Source organism: Sus scrofa, chromosome 1 (assembly GCF_000003025.6).
Source record: "Sus scrofa isolate TJ Tabasco breed Duroc chromosome 1, Sscrofa11.1, whole genome shotgun sequence".
Classification (NCBI taxonomy): domain Eukaryota; kingdom Metazoa; phylum Chordata; class Mammalia; order Artiodactyla; family Suidae; genus Sus; species Sus scrofa.
The window spans coordinates 137906054-137930486 of record NC_010443.5 but is presented as its reverse complement, the minus strand read 5'-3'; the positions used below and the strand labels follow the sequence as shown (position 1 = coordinate 137930486).

At 44.6% G+C, this 24433-nt stretch overlaps 1 protein-coding gene across 6 annotated transcripts in view; it reads left to right on the top strand.

Annotated features, from left to right (window-relative positions):
- TTC23 (tetratricopeptide repeat domain 23) overlaps nucleotides 1-24433 on the top strand; it is a 126305-nt gene that overhangs the window by 66715 nt on the left and 35157 nt on the right. For all 6 annotated transcript variants that reach the window (XM_021098378.1, XM_021098398.1, XM_013993223.2 and 3 more), the window contains exons 7-9: nucleotides 3877-3982; nucleotides 16232-16359; nucleotides 20177-20326. In XM_021098378.1, the coding sequence (XP_020954037.1) occupies nucleotides 3877-3982; nucleotides 16232-16359; nucleotides 20177-20326 (384 nt within the window). The remainder of the gene's footprint in view (nucleotides 1-3876; nucleotides 3983-16231; nucleotides 16360-20176; nucleotides 20327-24433) is intronic.

Sequence of the window (24433 nt, the reverse complement as noted above, 5' to 3'; positions counted from 1 at the left end):
TCTTTTCTTTTTTTTCTTTTTTTTGGCCACACCTGTGGCATGTGGAAGTTCCCAGACCAGGGGTCAAATCTGCACCGCAGCAGCAACCTGAGCCTCTGCAGTGACAGCGCTGGATCCATAACCCGCTGGGCCACAAGGGAACTTCCCAATGATATGTTTTTGAAATGTAACCAAGTTAACACATGTAGATTAAGTTTAATCACTGTATGAATAGGCCACATATATTCTTTCTGCTGATAATGGATATTTAGATGGTTCTCCATCTCAAATAATGCTTCAGTGGCGTTGAGGACACTGGTGGACTATGCCCTCTAAGCTGAACAAGAAGGGAAGGGACAGCAGATGGGGAGAGAGGACAAAGGACAAGAAGCTGCATGGACGTGATAGAGCCAGGACGCCTGAACAATCACTGGGCCGGTGAGCTGCACAATCCAGAGGTGGCACAGAGCATCATGGGGGACTGGATGGCTGAGGGTAGGGAGGAAATGAGCCTGTCAGGACCTTGTTAGCTGGTCATTTGCTGTATATTTTAGAGTTCAGTCCCATTCTGTGTCTCTCTCTGTGCCCACTGAAGCACAGTATCAGTGGGCCGCCTTGCCCTCTGGCAGGGAGGCACACAGCCTTGACCTTGGAAGTATAGAGGGATGGCTTATTTATTCCCTCAGCTCCTCCTTGCAAAGTCACTGCAGATGGTCTGCATCCTCCTGCCTGTGTTTCCAATTCCAGCAAATTCTCTCTCCCTTGCTCTGCCTAGAAGAGCACCCTGTTTGGGGTCCTGCTCTCTCCTCCTTGGGCTTCCTCCATGCAGAGGATCATTTCATCAACTTCTTTTCCTCCGTTAACCTATTGCATGGTGCCATTATGTTCTTTCCGAAGAGGTGCAGACCAATCTTACAGATACTGAAATCACTGAAAATGGTAACAGGAGGAAGGGTGGAGAGGAAGGTAGTGAGCTGGGTGCTAAAGCCTAGTGAGGGGCAGTGTTTGAGAGTTTAGGTAAAATCAAACTCCCCCACGTGTTTGTAGTTCATCTATGAGCTCCTTTCAAACTGAAAGCCCCTGCCAAATTTTTTTGTGAATTCCTAGTGTTTAAATAATATCTGGCATGTAGAAAGCATTTAAAAATTAAGATAAATTGACTGGGATAGGACTGAGTTAAATTAAACTGAATTGAATTCTTCTGAATAAATGAGATAACAAATCTTGCGCATTGTAAACACCATGGGGTCCCTTCTCCAACACATTCACCACCAACCCCAGCATATGGTTTTTAGAAGCTTCATGAACATCAAATAACAAATTAGATTAGAGAGTCAGTTTCTGAAGTGAATAATGATGAATAAATGTTTGCTTTTATTAGCATGTCACACAGAAAAATGTTGCAGTTATGAAGATTTCATGATAAACTCTGATTCCCTTAAGATTTCAGGATCCACTTTCTTCATATTGTGAGCATTTTTTCTCATGGGAAACTTTGCTTCCTGTCTCCAAGACAAAGGGTAACTTACAGAACTCTCAGAACATGTGATTATTCATTTAAAAGTAGTTTTGATAGGCCCAGATCTTTTATATTGCCTTGAATTATAATATTGAGTGGAAACAAAATATGAAATCTTTTTGAATTTGAATTTGAGTTTTAATCAAGCCAAAATATTATGTGTAAAAAGTCTTTGTAACAACGTAAGTTAAATCCCTCCTGGCCTCAGAGGATGCTTTCCTCAGTAGTGGATTGTAGAGATAGTTAACCTAGGGGAAAAGACAAAGTAAACATGACTCATTTGCATTTGGGGTAGGGCAGGCTTTTCCTCTCTTTTATCCTTTCCCCAAACATTGAACATTGGATCCTTTCACTCTATCCCTGTGGCTCCTATTTGGAAAACATTTCAAGTCAGAACTTCAGGCCAAATCAAAAGTAATGACCAATTTAGGAGTTGCCAAAATCACATATTCAACTTATATATCCTGTAATAAGAAACGTAGTTTTAAAACAAGGGATATTGTTGGCATTTACAAATATGAAATTCTGACTGTTCTAGCACAGCAATAAAAATTGTTACCAGCAATCTTGATTTGAAGTAGCCCCTATCATAAAAAGTCTAGAGCTAGTAACTTTGTGGATTTTAACATATGACAAACTGATTCTGACAAATCAGAATCTACCCTGATTATCATCTCAGAAATGCATTTAGTTGGTTGTCAGAGGAGCAAGTCTCTATGATTTTACTGTCTCACTGCTTGGTCTGGACCAGAAGGTTCTAGTGGTATGGCTTTACCTAGGCCAGCTCCCATGGATTAGTCATAGCTCTTGGAGGCTGAATGAATCAGGGTGCTGTGGGCAGTGTGTGGGCATCAACTGGTGATGTCTGCCACCATGGGTCAGGGCAGGAGGGTGTCAGCATTCATGACACGGTAGAAATAGCAAATTTGAAGACAGAGTATCCAGGTCAGAGTCTTATCTCTATCCTTTATTAACTGTAAGATATCTTGGGCAAATCACCCATTCAGCAGCCTGTTTCCTCCTCTATAATATGAGGGTAGTAAAATGTCTCGAAAATATTAAAATGATAGCACAAATGAAAGAGAATGAAAGTGAAGCTTAAATCTTAGTTGTTTTCCCTATCCCAATCTAGTGTTTCTCTCCTTGAAACTCTTGGTATGTTAGTAATTCTGTGGCTCTTGGCAGTCAGTTGTGAACCACATACCATCTGACATCAGTGCATCGCGTGACTTCACATGTTCCTGCCTGTTGCTTTCTATACTGCCCACACTTTCCAGCCCATGCCTCTCTTGTTGTAGGTGATCTGACAGTACCTGTTTATCGGATGACTATAAATATATTACTAAAGCATTTTTAAGCTCCAAATGGGGACAGGCAGATGACTAGCAATTTATCTTTTAATTATTAATTTGTTTAATATCTTTTTATTTGAAGGGATGTGTTTTGTATTTTATTGGAAAGGATTATTATTACTTTATGTTCATAGGACCATAGGATTGGGTTTTTTTTACCCCTTAAAGCCTTTTTTTTTTTTTTTTTTTTTTTTTTTTTTTTGTCTTTTTGCCATTTCTAGGGCCGCTCCTGTGGCATATGGAGGTTCCCAGGCTAGGGGTCAAATCGGAGCTGTAGCCACTGGCCTATGCCAGAGGCACAGCAACTCAGGATCCGAGCCGCGTCTGCAACCTACGCCACAGCTCACGGCAACGCCGGATCGTTAACCCACTGAGCAAGGGCAGGGACCGAACCCACAACCTCATGGTTCCTAGTCAGATTTGTTAACCACTGCGCCATGTCGGGAACTCCAACCCCTTAAAGACTTTTTAAATGGGCTTTATTTTCAAGGAACTGCGCTGCTTTCTGCGCTCAGGCAGCTCATATAGGCAGGTTTGCCAAGGGGGTAGGCAAATGATCTTGGAGGGGCAGGCATGGGACAGGGGTCTAGGTTTCTGTGGGTGAGGCTGCTCACAGGCCCCCCTCTCTGGGCTGTCCAGTTCCCCTGCCCAGTACTTGCCCACTCCCACTGCACAGTACTGGCACTTGTTAAGCCATCTCCTTCCTTCTGGAAACCCACCCCCTTCTTTTGCCGACCCTGCACTCATGGGAGCATAGCCTTTAAGTGATCTACTTAGTGATAGGACCTGGCCACAGCATCGAGCCATTTGGACTCTGCATCCAGAGCCTGGTACTTTCTCTCTCCACTACAAAATGCTTTTAAAATCCAGCTCTCCCAAGAGTTGATTGTGCTTCCACATAAATCATATTGTCCAGCCTGCTAGAAATTTCCTTGGCTTTCTGCTTATCGCTGCAAGAACAGTTAGTTCCCTGTTGCTTCTGCCATAGCATGTAAACAACCATGTTTCTTCTTTCTGTGGTGACAGGCACACCTCATCATCCTGGGCAGAAACCCCTCTCAGGAGGACGCAGCCATCTCTGCACACTCTGTTGCCCACGCTGCCATCGTTTCTGGGAGGCCTGAGCACCACGGTGAGAGCCAGCCTTCCATGAGGGGCAGGCACTGCCTGCTCCCTGCCTGTCCCATGGGGGTGGGGAGGGCTGAGGGACAGCTGCCTTTGGTGATGGAGCTGTGACACAGACCCTTCAGAGAGCCTCCTCTGTTAGCTTCACCAGGGTCCTTTGGTTTCTCTCCCTGTCCAGCCTTCCTCTCATCTTTTACCTTGAAATACAGCAAATTTTCGTCCAAACATAGCCATTGGAGCCCCAGAGAGTTCGTGCTGGGCTTACGGAGAAATCTGTTCTGCTTTCAAAGGTGATCTATTTTTAAAGATTGTTGTGGAGCTACTGTGGCAACACATCTGACCTGTTGGAACTCTGGCTTCCAGACTCTCACAGGGCTAAGCTTTCAATCAGGATGAACTGACGCAGCTTCAGGATTCCAAAAGGAAGTTGCCGTTTATGAGTCAGAGAGTTTTTCTTAGCCCCACATAATAGGTAGAACAGTGAGCTTGGGAGTGCTCTAATTCTCCATCCCAGGCTCAGAGCATACACTATGCCCTTATTGATAGAGAATATGCATTCTAGTGACTTTGTTGGTGGTGGTCAGAATACTCAGAAACAGAGTGTAACTGATAAAAAAGACCTAGAGGTATATTCCAAATGTCAGATAAAAGTAGTTATGCATTGCAGTAAAATAAGGTCCAATGTGCCATCAACCTGAAGTTGATATCTGGAAGGCTTGGGGCTGGGGTTCAGGGAGCAGGAGTTGGGCTAAGGTGAAAGGGATGCCTCAGGAGCAGCCTGGCCTAAAGAGGTCCCTGCACCAGGCAGGGGCTCCTGGCCAAGAAGGAGCTGGAGAAGGGGGTACCCCAATTATCCCTCTGTCCATTCCACCTTGCAGAGCCCTTACTGGAGCTTGGAGCACCCTTTCAGACCTGGAGGTATAGAGAGAAGGCAGGGGACTTTTCTTATCCTCACTCCTTAGAACACTCCATACCTAACAATTAATCTCAGAATCTTCAAAGAGCCAACATTTCAACCAACTTATTGGAGGCTTAAATTCCTTTAACGGGGAAAAGAACCTTCCATGCAACTATTAATAGGACTCTTAAAATGCAAACATGATGGGAACCCCTAGATTACCAAGAGTCACAGATCTAAGTGGCTATGGGAACCAAGTGGGCAATGTGAGTGAAGTGGGTAGTCAACAGAAAAGAGTGACAGCAGTAAGCATAATTATAAATGGCAGTTAAGCATTGGCTGTACTCTGAGTGCCACTATGGAGGGGTGAGGACTGTGGCACACTGGAAAAGCCTGTCCCTTGTCAAAAGTGAGCAGCTGTTGCTCAGGTCCAGTCCATTATTATGTGGAAAGGAGGATTATATTGGCAGTTCTGCTTTTTGAAGAGAAGGCAGAAATCTGGATTTTTTTTTTTTTTTTGGTCTTTTTGCCTTTTCCAGGGCCACTCCTATGGCATATGGAGGTTCCCAGGCTAGGGGTCTAATTAGAGCTGTAGCCGCCAGCCTACGCCAGAGCCACAGCAACACCAGATCCAAGCCGAGTCTGTGACCTACACCACAGCTCACAGCAACACCGGATCGTTAACCCACTGAGCAAGGCCAGGGGAACCTCATGGTTCCTAGTCGCATTCATTAACCACTGAGCCACAAAGAGAAATCCTGGATTTTTTTTTTTTACGTGAAATCAATTAATAGTTGATGATAACTAAGTCAAATATGTTTCAGGCTCTGAGTGAAGGAAATGGGTGTGAAGGCTAGATCCCCAACTTCTGAGCTGGGGAGTGTGAATATGATAAGTGGTTGTCAGGTTCTCCCTTTTTCTCTCAGGGACTCCTGGTTTGAGAACTGGAGGGTTCTGAGCATTTAAATTGGTGGAGTGTTGGGGAAGGGTTCTCTTCCCCAGAGAATACCAAACAGCTAGAGGAATGCTTAGTGTACCTTCCTAAAGAAGGTATGGATTGGGGGGAACCAATAGGAATCACATCCTAAAATTTTTTTTCCCTGTAGCTACAAAGTTAGGCCATTCTGCTTTGTGTAATTACAGACTGAGAAACAATCTCATTATATATTTTTTCTAAGTTTTCCAGTCTAAATATGGTGTTAGTATAGTCCTCCCTGTAAACTGAGAATGCCACTAATGCCCACGTGGTGCCAATAATTAGGTCTGTGAGAATTTAATGACCTCACACAGTAATAACAGCCAATTCTTTTTTTAATTAAAGTATAGTTGATTTACAATGTTTCTTCACTTTCTGTTGTACAGCACAGTGACCCAATCACACACAGTTCTCTGTGCTATACAGTAGGGCCCCATTGCCCATCCATTCTAGATATAACAGGTTGTATCCCCCAACCCCAAACTCCCTATCCATTCCACTCCCTCCCATCTTCCCCCCTGGGAACCACAAGTCTGCTCTCCTTGGCCGTGGTCTGGTTCTGTTTTGTAGATAGGATCATCTGTGCCATATTTTAGATTCCACAAATAAGTGATATCATATGGTATTTGTCTTTTTCTTTTTTTTTTTTTTATTTTCCCACTGTACAGCAAGGGGGTCAGGTTATCCTTAGATGTATACATTGCAGTTACAGTTTTCTCCCCCACCCTTTCTTCTGTTGCGACATGAGTATCTAGACATAGTTCTCAATGCTATTCAGCAGGATCTCCTTGTAAATCTATTCTAGGTTGTGTCTGATAAGCCCAAGCTCCCGATCCCTCCCACTCCCTTCCCCTCCCATCAGGCAACCACAAGTCTCATCTCCAAGTCCATGATGTCTTTTTCTTAACAATAGTTAATTCTTACACAGCGCATCCTGTCATGGCTCTAACCGTGTTATAATTGTTGATGCGGTTGATCCTCACAACAGCTCTATGAGGTTGGTACAAGTATGCCCACTTTTCAGATGGACAAACTGAGGCACAGAAGCAATTTCTCCGGGAGCCAAGGGAGTGGTAGATTTGAGCCTAGGCTCTTGATCTCCGTGCTGTGTTGCAAGGACTGGCACTGCACATGCCCTTTTTCCTTCCTTGCCCCTCCCTGCTTATACCAGCTAAAGAGTGTGTGGCCTTGGGGAGAGAAGGGACATGAGAAGGGCCAAGGCAGCCCAAGGAAACCAGTTTGGAGTGCCATTGGGAAGGGGCCAGCCCAGGAGCATGCACAGGCTCTTAGCCCATCTTTTGCCCCATGCCTCTTTGGCAGCTCAGGCTGTTTGGTTACCTGCGCCCAGAAGCCCTGGGACAGGTGCAGAGAAGAGCACCAGCCCTCATCCCTAAGGCCTCAAACAAACCATTGAAATGGGCACATCAGAAATGAATACAAGCTAAGTGAAGCCACAGACCACTCCTGTTATATTAACCAGCTTAAAGAAACTTTGTTCCTTTGGTGGGAACGTAGGGAAAGCTGTGGAAAATGAACTGGCTGGCAGGCATTTTGAGAGAGTTTGTTCCGGCTCTGACCCACCAGTGCCTAAAAGTGTGGGCCGAGGGGGTGTGGCCATGTTCCATGCTTGGAGTTGGCCTCCCCCTGAAGGCAGAAATGAGCCAGGTCCCCCTCAGCCAGGAGCTGCAGTGGCAGCGGGCAGGCACATCCCACCATGTTTAAGGGTGCCTGGCCTTGCGGTCTCTGCTATCCCCTCACACACAGCCCACACGTTAATGAAAGAAACCCACCCTTAACTGAGGTGTCTCCAGGCCTCTGCTACCTTCAGCAAGGGGAAAGGGGAATTTGGAATTTAATCTCAATATGACAACTAAGGGGGACCAACCCCCAGACCCTCCCAACCCCGCCCAGCTCTCATCCATTCAGGACTCTCTGGCCTGGACATTTTGGTCACTTGTGGTTCAGAAGTCCCAACCAGATCCCCTGGGAGCAAATCTGCATGTTCCACTGAGTGTCAAGGAAATCCACATGCACAGGGATCTCGGCTCTGTTCTCCTATGTTTAACCTGTCTGTGCCAAGTACAGGGGTTTTTTGTTTGTTTGTTTGTTTTTGTTTTTAAGAATCTTTAATGAGGAAAGTTTCTCATTTAGAGATTCTCCACAGCCTGCTTGCTGAATGTCCATTGAAGGCATGCCCTCTGACAAACAAAACGCCACTGGCCAAGAAGCCAGTGTGTTTCAGGCTCCACACTCAAGCTAATCCCTTTGCTCTGTGCATTCCTCATGCAGTCAGAACTGCCCTAGAAGTCATGAAGGGTTGTGATTGCATAAGGACTCCCAATTCAGGCTCACAGAATGTCACTAACCTGAGCCTGGCCAGCTTCCCAGAGCAGCCATAGACAAACTTGGTCTTAACAGCTCTTCCAACCCTGCTAAGTGTCAGGGCATTGGCCTTGTGTTTATAACTCTTCTCCTAAAGGATATTAAAATGAAATGGGCTGAAGCCAAGTACATTGCAGTGTAAACCTTTGAGAGGCAGCGCCCGCTGAGCACAGGCAGCCTTGTTTGGAAGTGGCCCCATCTGCGGCCTGGGCTCTGGCAGGCCCGGGAGCTCTGCAGGCTCCAAAGACAGCAGAAAGGAACGAGCTCTTCCCCGTCAGAGCCTGGGGCCAGAGTGTAGGATCCTCAGCTACATGGACAGACTCATGGGCATGGGGTGCATTCCCAAGATAGAATTCCCTAGGCACAAATATGTGTGTCTCCCCAGCCCCCACTTGTCCTGGCCTCTATCCACGTTTTATATAGTAGACATGAAATATGTAAATCTCTGAAGGTAGTCACTGTATCTCGAAGTCTCTTCTTTTTTACCCTACAAGGTCATCCCTTTTCTCAGCTCCTCCTATATGGCCTGCTTCTCAGCCTACCCCAGGCTGGGCCCTGCCCCACCCCCAGCCCACTCTCTGTTCCTGGGGTGCTGATACTCTGTGGGCCCCATGTGTCTCAGAGAGACTGGAAATCAGATAGCCTCTGGTGTACACTTGCACCCGACTCCAGTGGGCTCCTGACAGGTAACTGGGCCACCTGGGAGCAGCCACAGTCTGGTGGCCTTCAATTTCCCATGGCTCTCTTTGGCTGCCTTGCTGCCTCCCTAACCCCACCTCCAACCTGAGGCCCCCAAGTGGGGCTTATGGTATAGGCCTGCAGTGGAAATGAGTGTAAGCTGCTGCTGGCCACACCCCCAACCCTCTCCTTCCTCCTCACTCATCCCCTCCTCACCTCTTCCACCCCCACACACCCTGTGTGCTCTGAGGGACCCTTCCTCAGCTCCCACTCGAGGCTACTTATTCCAAAATGCCCAGCCAGCCTGAGTCTGGTACCTCTGCACTTCCGAGCAGATGTCAGCATCCATGCCTGCGCTGTGCTCCAAGGGCCAGGTGAGAAAGGGAAGTGGTGGAGAGCCAGTGGGGTGAGGCCAGAGAAGAAGAGAGAAACTTCTTACCCTGTTTCCCAGTGTCGTTAGTAGAACCCTCTCAGAAACCTCTGGAAAAGTACCTTAGAGCATCCCATCTAGGGGACTGGGCCCCCAGGTGTGTCCAGCTTCACTCTACCTATTAGAGGCAGAGCAGGGTGTACACAGAGGCCAGGCACTGCCTGCTAACCACAGTCCAGAACCAGAGAGGAAGCAGCACCATGGGTGCTCTGTCCCAGAGGTCTGGGGAACCCCAAAGCCCTAAAAGGTGGGACTGCAGGGGTTGGCAGCTCTTGAGGCCAGCAGAGAAGTAGGAGGGGTGGCCTCCTCCACCCTGAGTCTGTGCTATTTGTGTCTTTTCACAGAGGGACAACCTGGAGCAGAAGTGAAACCTCACAGAGCCTTGCTCACAAACCATATTTCATCTTTGTGTCTGAGAACAAAGTCTGCAGCATCATTCCTCTCCCAGGGAGGGTGATGTGCTCCATGATAACCACTTTTATGAGGCTCCAGTTTTTCACTTTTGTTCTGGCTAATAATTTATGTTCAGAACTTCTCAGAAAAGCCTGTGTTATTTGTACCCTGACGTGGCTTAAAAACTTATTTTATAGGCAGCCTATGGAAATCACATGTAGTTTACCAAGACAAGCAACTGTGACAACAGGCCTGACACTGCTGGACACCTGATCACTCTCTGGTGACCCCAGTTGGGACTCTGAGTGGTGGGGGGTGGGGTCATCCCAGTCAACTTCCTGATGGTGAGGATGTTCGGGGCAGGCAGATCCCCATGGTGACAACCCTGTGGGCACCAGGCACCACACAGGCCCTTCATGTCACTAGCCTGTGTGAGCCGCAGCCAACCTGCCACCATCTTGGTCACCTCACTCTACTGATGCAAACCTGTCCCGGGAGACAGCCATGGCCTTCCAGGGACCCCACCTCTCAGGAGTGGCAGGCCTGCCGCTCCCGGGAGCCCTGCCAGGCCCTGTGAAAGTGTTCCTCTTGAAGGTGGTCTCCTGGTAAGGAGACAGCCTGTCCTGAGCTCCGTCCATCTGTCCTCAGGCTGCCCTGTGGACCCCAAAGGTTGGTAGTTGGCCTCAGGGTGGCTGCCTGCACAGGCAGCTCTCAGTAAAGTCTAAACGGGTCCCATCTATTTGTTTGCTGGGTGATAGCACTCCTCTGGGTTAATGCCAGGCTAGGATTTGAGACTTTCCATTTTCTAATTCCCTGGGGTCCTTAATACTTTTGCCGTTAGCGCAGAGTTTCCCAAGACTGTTACAAAAGATAATTGTCACATTGTACCCACAGGCCTGCCTCTTATTGAAAGCCGTCCTCACTGTTCCAACTCTTGCCTTAGGACAGCCTCAAGAAAATGAGCCCAGGGTTACTGGAATTTATTTTAATTAAAAGCCTCCTGACCTCCAGGGTGCTAAATCATAACCCCACATTCCTCTTGCTCTTTGAATGGAGCCTGGTTTTCTTTTGCCTGTATGTGAACATACAGATGGAACAATCTGAAGGGGCCAGGAGACATTAAGCCGCCCTTCCCACTGGGCCATGCATCCCCTCACCCTAACACACAGCCAGCCCCAACCTTCTGCAGGAATGAAAATGGGAGAAGATTCAAGGCCTTGGAACACCTGTGCCACTAAGGCTCAGATTTACAAGTTAAGTCATATCCTTGTGCTTTGGAAAATGACCTCATCTTTTGCTGAGGCCACCAGCATCAGGTTGCTGAGGATTCTAGAGGAGGTTTTTAAGGATAGTAGTGGCCATGTGTGTGAGCACTCAAACTAGTGGCTCTTTGTGAACCCACACCCAGCTTCAGGCACAAGGTCAATGCTGAGAAGTGGCATCCAACCCCAGGGGCTGTGACCTCCTGTCCCTCTGGAAATCCTGTTGTCACCTGTATCAGATGGACCTCCTGAGGGATGCCCGATCCTAGGAGAACCAGCTGTGCTTATTAGGGAGTCACTCCTTAGCTGTGGTAATAGGACAGATTTCCTTCCCCCTCAAAGACTAATCATGTGGTTCATAGATCAGAAAACTTATTTGTAGGGGTTGGAGGGGTGGGGAAAATAGGTCAAGGTCTTATAATAAAGGAATTACCCTATAGCCCAAGTCAACATAAAAGTCGTTTCCAGTTTATAGACAGAGAAGGCACCCACAGTGGATACTGTGGACCTTTTTTCTGTTCCCAAGCCCGAGGCAGTTCTCATACACAAAGTCCTGACATGATGCCTGCCTTGTGGTCAGCCTGTATGTGATGGCAGCTGTCAGAACCCTCCACCCATGCCATGCCCCCAACCATGTCTGTTCCTAGAGACCTCCCAGGAAGAGAAATGGGAGAGACATGGACCTTTAAAGAAGCTTAGGACTCTGAGATGGGGAAAGGGAAGCAGCAACTTTAGGAGCTGACCCCAGAGGGCAGATTCCCAGGCAGGGCCCATCTCTGACATCTCAAAGCCTAGCTTTCTTCCACTTCAGTAGCCACGCCACCTTAGTTTGAGTAATAAGTTCCTTCTTCCCTCTGACCCCTTCCTTCCTCCCTCACTTCCACTCCCTCTTCTAGAGATCTAAATGTACTAACAAGCATCCTCTTTGGAAAATGTGACCAGGCCTCCCTGAGTTAGAGGCTGTGAGCCATTTACGTACCAGTATGAGTTAGGTAAAGTGACTTCCTTTCTCCCAGCATCCTGTGAGATCAGCTACACTAAGGAAAAGAACATGTAATACTTAGGTCTAGGGGACCAGTTGAAATGGGGTGATTGGGGGCATCAGCATGTGACTGCCAGGGAAAAGAATACTAAGTGGGAGAACGTTAACAAGAAAGAGGCTGGAAAGGCACCAAGCACAGCTAGGTCCACCTTGTCTGGGAGACCAACTCCTTACCCAGGAAGGAAGGGAAATATTTCCCATCCCTTTTGACCTCTTCCTTTTTCTGAGCCTGGCACCACCTCTGCAAAAGCCCACGTCAGAAACTCAGTTTCAGCCCCAGCTCCTTCCCATGCCCTTTTCATCTGCTGGTCTTTAGAGTAAAGGCTCATCTCCAAGGAAACAAGGCTGAGACTCAGAAAAATCTCTACTCTCAAGAAGAGCTTGGTTACATTCTTTGGTTAATTCCCAATTAGACAAAAAATTAAAATATCAACAGTACTCCATTCTTGAATAGACTTGTTAATTTTTAGACCTGGAACATATATCTCTCTAATGCTTTTAGAATCAACAAAATAAATACCACATCATCCTCACATTTGCTGTCATCAGATTATCAATGTAGCCAAAGTTAATACTTACTTTGAGCATTTAATCTGTAATATTTTCTCCCATGAGTCAGCAGGGACTAAAGAGATGTAACATTTTCCATGTGGTAAAATTTTCTCCTACCAGGAACAAAATTTGAGTAATATCCTAGAAATCCATCTGCTGGTATGACAGTGGGCAGACACCCCACACACCCACCCACTGACCCCATTGAAAGAGAGGAGCAGGGACCCCAATTCAATAGGCCTCTGTCTCGTTATGAACTCTGGGGCCAGCCTGCACTGAGACCTCTCTGGTAGGCAGCACCTCCCAGACGAATTCTCGCTTCTATCTGGCAACTGCCTAGATCCTAAGCAAAGTGAGTCTTGCAGATAAATGCAACTTACTTGTTTTCTGTAAGTTGACTGGATTTGACAACACATTTCCCAAGTGTTTACTTCTCTCCTTTCTAAAATAGATCACATGTTCTTGAATCATTTCTGGCGATGCACCATTTTCATTGTGAAGTTCAGGGGTGTTCTCAAGGCTCTTGAGGTGTATGGAGGGTTTATCTGGACATGATCACAGACTTCTCTGTTGTTCGACCACTCTCTTTGCATAGTGTCCCTGTCCTTTCCATGTCCATCTTTGCTTCCAGTGTGCCTGCTAATCAGCCTAGTATGGACGAAGGAGGCCCATAACCACAGTGACTGTCCCTAAAGCTAAAGTGGTTAACATTTATGGGGCACTTACTAGGTATCAGTTACTTGTGCACATTAACCCATTTACTCCTTACAACAGCTTATAATGGAGGTGCTACTGTAATGGTCCCCCTTTCAGATGAAAAAACCAAGACCAGCAATGGGAGGTGCAGAGCTGGAACCTGAACCTAGGCAGTCCCTGACCTCCAGGCCTGCCCTCCTGACATGCTCTTCTGCCTCCAAGACAATCACACCCTGCACAGGCTGGTCCCATTCTTGCTCCTCCATGAATTCTGGAGCACTGTATTCATGGGGGCTTCTTTGGAAGCACCTGGCAGTCACTTTCAAAAAAAAAAAAATTGGTTTTTTTTTTTTGGCTTTTTAGGGTCACACCCACAGCATATTAAAGTTCCCAGGCTAGGGTCAAATCAGAGCTGCAGTTGCCAGCCTACACTATTGCCACAGTAATGCGGGATCTGAGCCATGTCTGTGACTTTCACCACAGTTCACGGCAATACTGGATCCCTGACCCACTGAGAGAGGCCAGGGATGGAACCCACAACCTCATGGATAGTAGTCAGATTCATTTCTGCTGCACCACAATGGGAACTCCTCACATCAAAATTAATTCAAGAGCCCCCTCTTTGGAAAAAGTGTTAAAATAGGTATAGCACTGTCCTGTTTATCAAGAATATGGGGAGAAATCACGAATACCAAATTAGAGGTGATAAAGGGGAAATAACCAAATACATAGGAAATCTAAAGAAGCACAAGATTACCTTTTATCTTTTTGCACATAGGCATTTGTGCTACACAGTATGTAAGAGATTTCCAAGTGGAAATGTCAAGTAGACCACTGTACAGATGGGTCATCTTCCTCCCCAGCAAGCTTTGTGTCCTTGTCGTGTGTCACCGTGAGGTTGTCTCCAGCATGATCTCAGAGGGGATCCCATGTTCCCTGAGGGAGGAAAACATGACATTTTCCTCTGCTAGAGCAGGAGTCAACAAACTCATGGCCCCAGGGACAAATCCAGCTCTACCACCCATTTTGTAAGCAGTTTCTTGGCACACAGCCAGGCTTTTTCATTCACATGTCATCTCTGGCTGCTTTCATGCTGCAACACAGATCATTTGGGCCCCAAAGCCCAAGGTATTTTACCATCTGGTCCTTTATAGAATCAGTTTGCCACCCCTGTGCTGAAGGCCTATACTTTTTCCACTTTCAGAGTAGTTTCTGCTTTAATTTACTGGTTCAGAATTTCCAAACCAAGGAGGTGGTGCATATTCAGCCCTCACATATGTTTGCGCCCATGTGTACTGTCTCAGTTTCTTTCAGATGCTCTTTTTCTGGCCATGGCCTCTGGAGGGACAGCCTTGAGGCCTCCCTTTGGACTAGTGCAATTGCTCTTATCTCAGTTTTAGGAATTCCTGGCTATATTGGTTTTCTTTTGCCGCAAAGCAAAGTTTCATTGTTTAAACACCCAGTTTAAGCCCACATATCTGTCAGAAGGCTAGCATGGTAAGGCTGGCTTCTCCGCTCAATGTAAAATCAAGTTTTCATCCAGCTGCAATCTCATCTGGAGCACAGGGTCCTTTTCTAAGTTGATTCTTGTCACTAGCAGAATTCAGTTCCTTGCAGTCGTAGGACTAAAGTCCTCATTTTCTTGTGGACCATTGGCCAGAGACCTCTCTCAGGTCCTCTGGGCCACTCTTGGGTCCTTATACCATGGTCCATCTCAGCAATGAAGAACCTCCTTTTCAAACCCCTCTCATGCTTTGAATCTCTCTGCCTTCTTTTTGTGCCATCGGCTGAAGAAAACTCTGCTTTTAAAGAGCTTGTGTCATTAAGTTAGGCCCAAGGGGTAATTTCACTTTCTCACAGTCAACTGTGTCAATATAATATAACCTTGTCACAAGAGTAATATCTCGGCATACTTACAAGTTCCACCCATAATCAAAGAGGAGAGCATTATACAAGGATGGGAATCATTTGGGGTCACCCTAGAAATCTGCTTGCCACGCTGGATTATTTTCAGGGAGCTCTGTTCTAGCTTTCTACCTCACATAGGCCTCAGGCCTCATCTCCAGGCCCACTAAGGCTTATAAAACCCCCGGCCTTTTGGAATATACCTTTTTTTTCTGTTTTTTGTTTTGGTTTGCTTTGGTTTTGGCCATGCCCATGGCATGCAGAAGTTCTCAGACCAGGGACCACACCTGCGCCACAGCAGTAACGCAGGCCACAGAAGTGACAACTCTGAGTCCTTAACCACTAGGCCACCAGGGAACTCCAGAATACACCTCTTTCCTATTCCCCTCATGGATTATTCAGCTTCAGCTGCCATTTGCTGCCCTGGCTTTTAGTTCCTTCTTCATTTTCCATGCCGAAGATTTTCCTTTTCTTGCTTTCAAGATTGGCATATGTTTAAAAATATTTTTGTTAAAAGTACATATATAAATAAAAACATATTCAGCTATATATAAATAGCTGTATTGTAGCCAGTATGTTTTCTCAGTTGTTGGAGTTTTTCTTTCAGCAGCATGCCAGCCATTTTAGTGTCATCAGTTCCAAAATCACAGAGTCTGTTGAAGTCAGTGAGCCCTTGGAGTCCAAACCTCAGTGAGAAGCAACCAGAATTCTAGAAAGAATTAATGGTTAATCAACCTGAAACTTACTGATGTGTCAGATCTGAGGCATAGTCTCCCCATTTGCCTTAACCTTGCTTACTGTATCCCTGGGAGAGCTGAGACATATGAAAACCAAGGAAGATAAATTGCTGTATCTTTCTGAGAACTGAATCTTTTCTGATAAAACAGATTAATGGGCAAAAGACAGTTTCCTTAATCAGATCCTCTTGTTCAACTACTTATTATTTTCAGATAGTTCACCCTCACTAAATGCATAGTTATTTTGTTTCCATTTCAAGTCTGGGAGCAATTTTCAAAGTTGTTGTTACCATGTTTTTCTTCAGATGTGGCCAAGCAGTATTTTGAGGAGAGCCTAGCTCATCTTAAGGATGCCAAAGGGATGGGAAAAGCCAAATTTCTTTCCATTCAAGACGATTATTGCCATTTTCTACAAGTCACTGGGCAAAAAGAGGTAAGTGAGTTGGGACCACAGTTGACTATTTACATGGGCGACGCGGTTGATATCCAAGCATCCATGAAGCATCTGCTATTTGCAGGGAATGGGCCCGGCTCTATGGGGAGAGGGATAAATAAGGCCAGGTGGCCACTCTTAGGCGGGTCCCACACACTTGCTCTTGGGAAACAAAAAAGTTTATGAGAAGGTAGATGCCGTGTCCATCCTAAAGCACCAGGAGCCTTGAGAACCCAGTGGACAGACCCTGCTTTTCACAGCCTATGGTTCTAGCTGGCATAGCAGGCGGCGGTTAATGTGGCTAATTCATCTCTTATCTTGGCTAATGGATGGAATTTACATCTCTAATGAGAGTGTCACAGCACAGAAGCTACAGCTCACTGTCCACTGAACCACGCAGGCATGTTTTCCATGGCTTGTCAAAGTGGAACCAGACCCAAGATTTATATTCATTGGTAGTTACACCCTTGGGAATTTATTCCATACAAACCTAACAACTACCAGAAAGGCACATGCTAGGGTTCGATTTACACAGATTTTTTTTTCCCCAACTCTAACCCATCAAGGCAAATCTTTGAGATGAAAACCTTTTTCTTTTCTCTGCTGTTTTGCAGACCTCCTCCCCAACAGCTCTCTCCTAACCCTTAATCCTCCACCCTTCAGCTGATGTGAGTTTAAGTGACATAGGCTTTTCAGCTAGATGCACCCATTTTCCTCAGGCCAAAGTAGGGCTACAGCAGCCATAACAAATGGAATTTTGTGTTTTTATGGATCACCCAGCCAAGTAGAGGGGCCTTCGGGAACCTCAAATTCTAGAACACCTCCAGAAGTTCTGTGAGGAGTGCTCAGGTCAGAAGTCTAGGGGAAGTCTGCCCCCATCATGCCTCACCCCTTCCAGCTCACCAGCCATCTTTACCTCCAAAGTGCCCATTGAATCCATCCATTGGTTGCCATCTCTACCTCTGCCAGTCATCATCTCCCTCCTGGACCACTCCAACAGACTCTGGCCTCCAGATTCTGCTCCCACTCCTACAGTTTTCTAATTTATTCTGAATAAAGAGGCCATGGTGATCTTTTCAAAAAGCAGATCTGATCTGTGAGCACCCAATGGTAAATACCCCCCTGGCTTCTCGGTGCCCTTAAGATAAGCCAGCATCCTGTATTGCCCACCATACCTGGCACGATCCAGATTCTGCTGACATTCCCAGCCTTATTTTTGCCCCCTCCCCTGATTGGTATTCTGGCCACATTGGCCTTTTCTAATCCCTACTTCTGGGCAGTGCCAGCTTTTTCTAAGGCTCTTAGAAGGTTCTTCCTCACTAATCTTTGGGACTCACCTGGCCTGATTCCTCCCTCCCCACTCTTCTTCATCACAGACTCCTGTTTGATATAATGCTCTAACACAGCAGTGTTTAATGATAATATCTTGTGGATGGTTCTTCCCTCTCCCCTACCAGACCAGATTCCATGAGAGCAGGGAGCCTGTTGCTCATGGTCAGGGAGCTCTGGGTAGATGGGTGGCTGGATGCTTGGATATGAGCTGTCTGACTGCTCTGGCCACCACAAGTGTCCACCCTTTTCCCCATTCCTGTCTGGCTTCCTGCCCTGGTGCCTGCTGTCTCTGATGCTATACCTCGCTGCCCTTGCCCAAGTAACCCAGATCAGTGGCCTTGATCTAAAGATGTGCCTCACTTCCTGAGGCCTCCCTTGGAGATTTTAGCAAACTGGCTCTTTTCATTCTCTGGTCTCTGCTTACCTTCTGAGTGCCTTGTAATAAGAGACAAAACTGCCTCCTTTCCAGGTGGACACAGCCCATGCCAGAGCACACAGCTTAGAGAGAGGAACATGGGCTGATTTCGGGCCTCCTCCTTCTCTGGCCAGACATCCCTGTATGTGACACAACCTGTCCAACCAAACATGGCACCTTGGTTCATGCTCACCCTTGAGGCAGACTTCTCACTGTGGGTTCCAGTTGGAGTCAGCCAGCTGGGCTGTGCTCAGACCACCCCCAGATGTGGTCACAGCTTACATGTGGTCCAGAAATGAGGAAAATGTAAGCGAACATCACTTGGCCACAGGTTAAAATACTCTGTGTAAAAACACTCTTCTAGTAGTGCTGCTCTGCTTCGCAAGAACCTCTGCTCTGGCTTCTTATTCTCCCATAAGAAAATCCAAACTCAAACTGCTCAGCCTGGCGTGGAGGCCCTCTCACCAGACCCAGCCCATGACTTTTGCCTTATCTCCAGCTGCTCTCTTCCTACATTCTCTGCTGCCGTCAAACATGTGTGCTCATTGGCCCTGAACATGCCATGTGCTACTCCCACCTCCCGCCTGTGCCCCAAGATTCCCATGCCCCCTTCTTAGCCCCCCTAAATCCTATTTATTCCTTACTCCCTTCCATTAAGCTTCTCTAACCCTCAGACACTACCACAGTCTGTTTCGTCTCAACCCATGCCCATGTGGCGTCTCAGCTTGCCATTGAAGTTCATGCACATCCAAGTCTGGTTTCCATGGTCAGGCTGTAAATGGCATTGAGAGCTTCATTTAGGAAAAGGAGACTGGCTTGTTTCCATCATTGGCTGCTCCAGGCCTGACAACCAGTTTTCATGGAAAAGCTGCCAAATCCAACACTTGATCACAGATACTGGGAGGGACATGGTACAAGGGACATGACAGGCTTTAGCATCAGGCAGGTCCCTTGGGTACTAAGTTGGGTCACACAGTTCACAATTTACACAGTTTCTCTTCCCCAGCAGTCAGTTAACTCCCCACCTAAGAAATTGTTTCTGCCTTATCAGTACCTTTGCTGTTGTTGCCTGATCCTTCCTCCAGAACCTAAATCATATTCTTGCCAGTAAATTGAGTAAAGGCTTTGCTGACACCTCTGTCTGGGGAACACAAGCATTGCCTGCAGGGGTGTGTGGTGGGCAAGACTTCTTCACTGGTTCCTGCTTTATTCGGCTCTTAAATTTGGCATTTGTGTTATGTAACTGTAAAGGTGTTTTCTCCCCAAAGATGTGGAAGATTTTCAGGAGATATAGCAGAGACCAACATGGTTTTCCCTCTGTATTGTCTTGATATCTGACTGAAGAGATTAATACCAACTCATATTTTTTATTCCACGTTGGTATAAATAAATCACATAAACCAAACAAAATGTCAAATATATTTAACTTTTCACTATGTTGGAATGTTTGCTTTTGGTTTCCTGAACTGTTTCTTGTAAGAAATAGAAAACCCTGGAATATGTTCCACGAGTAAATAAATTGCCAGGAAACTCTGTAGTTTTCACTTACATAAGAATGTCACTGTGCACAGAGGGAGAGGAGCCTGAAACTAAGAAGGATTAAAACTGGCAGAATTCAGTCTGGGTCTGCCACTGATGAACTGTCTCTGAGCAAGTTTCCTGATTGCTCTGTGCCTCAGTCTCCTCCTCTGTCATATGAGGAGACTGAAAATTAGATGAATTCACCTGTGTGAACTGTTTAACACAATTTTTGACACATAAAGGACATGATCCAGTACCCGTTAGCTTTTTTTTCTTACTGAAATGAGTTCCTGTAACATCTGAGGTGGCTTTTTCTCCAGGGGTCCTTTATACAGTCGCAGAGTTCACACCATTCCCACCCTTATGTGTTTTATTTCCTGATTCCTACTTAAGGAGGAAAGTAGGTGTAGCTCCTGAGACATTCTACCCAAACTTTTCCCCCTAAAAAGTGAAAATACACAGCTGTTAACATCTTTTTATTAGGAGGCACTGATCTTTATCTGCCTTCGAACTTGTTGTTTAACCAGAAGCGTTTTGTTACTTTCACAGAGAGCCACCTCGATCCTGAGAGAGTCCCTGGAGGCTAAAGTGGCAGTGTTTGGTGATCTCAGTCCTGAGGTGGCAGAGACTTACCGGCTCCTGGGTGGGGCCGACCTGGCACAAGGGAACCAGAGCGGGGCCGACAAGAAATTGAAGAAGGTAAAGCTGCAGTGCAGCTAACACAGAGAAAGCTGTCCCATCCTTCACCACAGGTCACTTTCTATCCCTCCACTGTGTTCTTTTTAAATGCAGCATTAAGAACTGACAAAACATGAGTTCCCATTGTGGCTCAGTGGTAACAAACCCAACTAGTATCCATGAGGACATGGGTTTCATCCCTGGCCTTGCTCAGTGGGTTAAGGATCCAATGTGACTGTGAGCTATGGTGTAGTTTGCAGATGTGGCTCAGATCCTGCATTGCTGTGGGCCCTTGTAGGCCAGCAGCTGCAGCTCTGATTTGAACCCTAGCCTGGGAACTTCCATATGCCCTGGGTGTGGCCCTAAAAAGCATAATAATAATAATAATAATAATAATAGTAAAAGAACTTACAAAACAGAAACAGGATACCAAAGGGGAATGTAGAGGGAAGGGATAAATTAGGAGCTTAGGATTGACATATACACCCTGCTATATATAAATCAGATAACTAACAAGGAGGTCACTGTTCATACCTCTGGGAGGTACTTACTGTATAGCACGGGGAACTCCACTCAATAGTCTGTGATAGCCTATATGGGGAAAAAAGGATATATATACCTCCATTGCCATACACATGAAATGAAGACAACTTTGTAAGTCAACTCTACGCAACTATACACCAATAAAATTTAAATAAAATAAAATTAAAATAAATAAATGCAACTTAACAGCTGGCTTATTAGGTAAGATGACATCACTTTTGCAGTTGATCTCAGCTAGCACTTTTGGGGTACAAAAAAATCCATGTATGCACATAGATTTTTAAATGAATTAGCAAAATTTTTTTTACTTTGCAAATAATTTAAAATGTGTACATAGTGTAATTATCAATCTTATTTTATTATATTCTTTCTGTACACTAGTTTAGAGAGAAACTTCCATGCATTCTTCTAGTACTTATGTTTACTTCTTGTTAAATTTGTACTTTGTCTGGATGGTATGAGGTATGGATCTAATGTTATCTTCTTCCCAAATGACTATGAAGTTGTCCAGAACCATTTTATTAAAGACTCCATCTATGCTCCATTGAGCTAACACTTTCATCCTGTAGTACATTTCCACGTGTACTTGAGTATATTTCTGGATTTCTTTCTATTTCACTTTTCCCTTTGTTTATTTGAATCCCAGTACCTCATTACCTTAATTATAGAAATTTTACAGCATGATATATCATCTGGAAGGATTAGATTCTCCTCATGTTTTTTTTTGTTAACCTCCTAGAATATCATGTTTTCTAGATATTGTGGCATGCTTATTTTTCCACATGAATTTTGGTATCAACTTGTCAAGCTCTGTGAAAAGTTTGGTAGTATTTTTTGGAGAATTGTGTTATTTGTAAATAAACTTCAGGAGAACTGAGATCTTTATGATGTTGAGTCACTCTGCCAAAGAACAAGTGTTGTCTTTATATGTGTTCATGTCTCTTTTTGTATCATTCAGCCACATTTTAACATGTTCCTCATATAGGTTGTGTGCATTTTTACTAAGTTGACTTCTAAGCATTTTATCTTATTTAACGCTATCATAAATGGAGTTTTATCCACCATTATACCTTTTGACTGCTTATTTTTATGTGTATGAAGGTATCTCTGTGTTAATTTTATATTCTTCTAGCTTGCTTAATTCTTTTCTTGCTTGAATTACTTTGAACATTGATCCTCTCAAGTTTTCCAGGTATATCTATTACATCATCTGCAACAGATAAGTTTTACTTGTCCATTTTCAAATTTTCATGCCTCTGATTGATTTATTTTGTCTAATTGAATTGGCTCAGTCTTCCTGTACAATAACAAATAATAATGGAAATAATAGGCATCTGGAGTTCCTGTTGTGGCACAGCAGAAACAAATCCAGCTAGTATCCATGAGGGTGTGGGTTTGATCCCTGGCCTCACTCAGTGGGCTGGGGATCCAGTGTTGCTGTGAGCTGTGGTGTAGGCCAGCAGCTGTAGCTCCAACTTGACCCCCAGCCTGGGAACTTGCATATGCTGCAGGTGCAGCCCTGAAAAGCAAAAAAAGAAAAAAGAGGAAAAAAAGAAAAAGAAAATAAATAATAGGCATCCTTGCCTTGTTCCTGATATTAACGAAAATGCCTCTAGTGATTCCTCAGTTAATATATTCTGACTGAATTAAGATTTATATAATTTATCATGGTAAGGAAGTATCCATCAATTTCTATTTTCATGAGTAGTTTTTTTTTATTAGAAATAATTGCTGGGTTTTATCAAAGGCTTTGTCACCATAAATGGAGATAATCAGATGATACTTCTTAGAGCACTTAATAGTCTGTATTTTATTAAAACATTGAACCAACCTTACATTCTTGGAATAAATCCCCTATTTTCTCAACTTGATATTGATCCTGTTTGCTAATATTTATTCTTTACTAGTGTTTTGCACTGATATATGTAAGTGATATTTGTTGAAGTATCAATGTTGTTTTTCTTCATAAAAATAACTTGGAAGTTTACCTTTATTTTCTGTGCACTGAAGGATTTTATGCAACATTAAAACTATCTAGTATTTGGAAGTTTATACCACCTGTAAAACTCTTTAGCCTTGGTGCTTTTGGGGAGAAAAATTCCTTGAAAATTTTCTCTATTTCTTCTACAAACAAATTTGTTGAAGCTTTCTATCTCTAATGGGGTCGTTTTGGTAAACCGTATTTTTCTAGGTAATCATCTGTCCCATTTACATTTTCAGGTTGATTTGCATGGAGATTTGCCAAGTAGTCTCATGAATTTTTTAAATTTCTACTTTTTGTTATTTTCCCATTCTAATTCTTAGTTTTGCATTTAGATTCTCTCACTTTTTTCTTGACTGAGTTGGTTAGTGGTTTGTCTATTTTGTTAATTTTTCTAAAACAGGATTTGAATTCCACAGGTAAATTGCCTTCTTATTCTCTATGTCACAAACTACTGATTTTGTCTTTATTTTTTCTTTCCTTGTGACTTATTTTGCTTTACTCTGAGTTCTTCCTATCTTTTTGAATTTGGAATTTAATTCATTTGAGGTTTTATTTTATCAAAGTTTTGTTTTCTTTTTTTCTTTTTAGAGCCGCATCCACAGCATATGAAGGTTCCCAGGCTAGGAGTCTAATTGGAGCTGTAGACGCCGGCCAACACTACAGCCACAGCAATGCAGGATCCAAGCCACATCTGTGACCTACACCACAGCTCAGGGCAACACCGGATCCTTAACCCACTGAGTGAGGCCATGGATCGAACCCGAAACCTAATGGTTACTAGTTAGGTTCGTTAACCACTGAGCCACAAAAAGAACTCCTATGTTTTCATTTTTATTAATGTTTTAGACTATGAATTTTCTTATTATTGTTTTAAATACATTTCATAAGTTCTGTCATGTTGTGTTTTCATTACATTAATTAGTTTTAAAATGGTGAAACCCTAGGAACCTGTTAAGTAACATAACTGCACAAGGCAAAAGAATTAACTTTAGTTTTGAGTGGACTATCCTATAAATTAAGCCTTTTTCTCCTTTTATGATTTCTGATTCTGCTGCAAAAGACACCAGATTCAGTAACTTGAGGGGTGCCTATTTTTTTAATGAGAAACACATCTATCTATTATCAATTGGTCAACAGTAGTTATTGGATACCTTCTATGGGCTACTTACTGCGCTAGGCAGGCCTGGGGAAAGACAATGAATAACCAAGACAAATATGCTTCTTTGTGATACTTTCTAGTCAAACCAGGAAGATGTGTTAAACCAATCATTTCATATAATGTAAACATGACACACGTGCCAGAGACGTTATGATGAGGCAGGAGGTGAAGAAGGGAAGCTGAGGATGGCAGTTGCTCCCAGCTAATGCTTATTGAGTGATTGTTATATCCTTGGCACTGAGTTAAATGACTTAAATCTGTTAACTTATTTAAGCCCTCTAGCCACTCTAAAAGTTGGATGCCTCTACTGTTTTTTTCAAAGAGGGAAGCCAAGGTGAAAGGATAAGCGTGTCAGCCTTGACTGTAAAGCTAGGCATCGTCAGAGTGGGGATTTAGCACCAGGCCACCCGTATTGTGCAGTCTACTCTACAATATATCATGT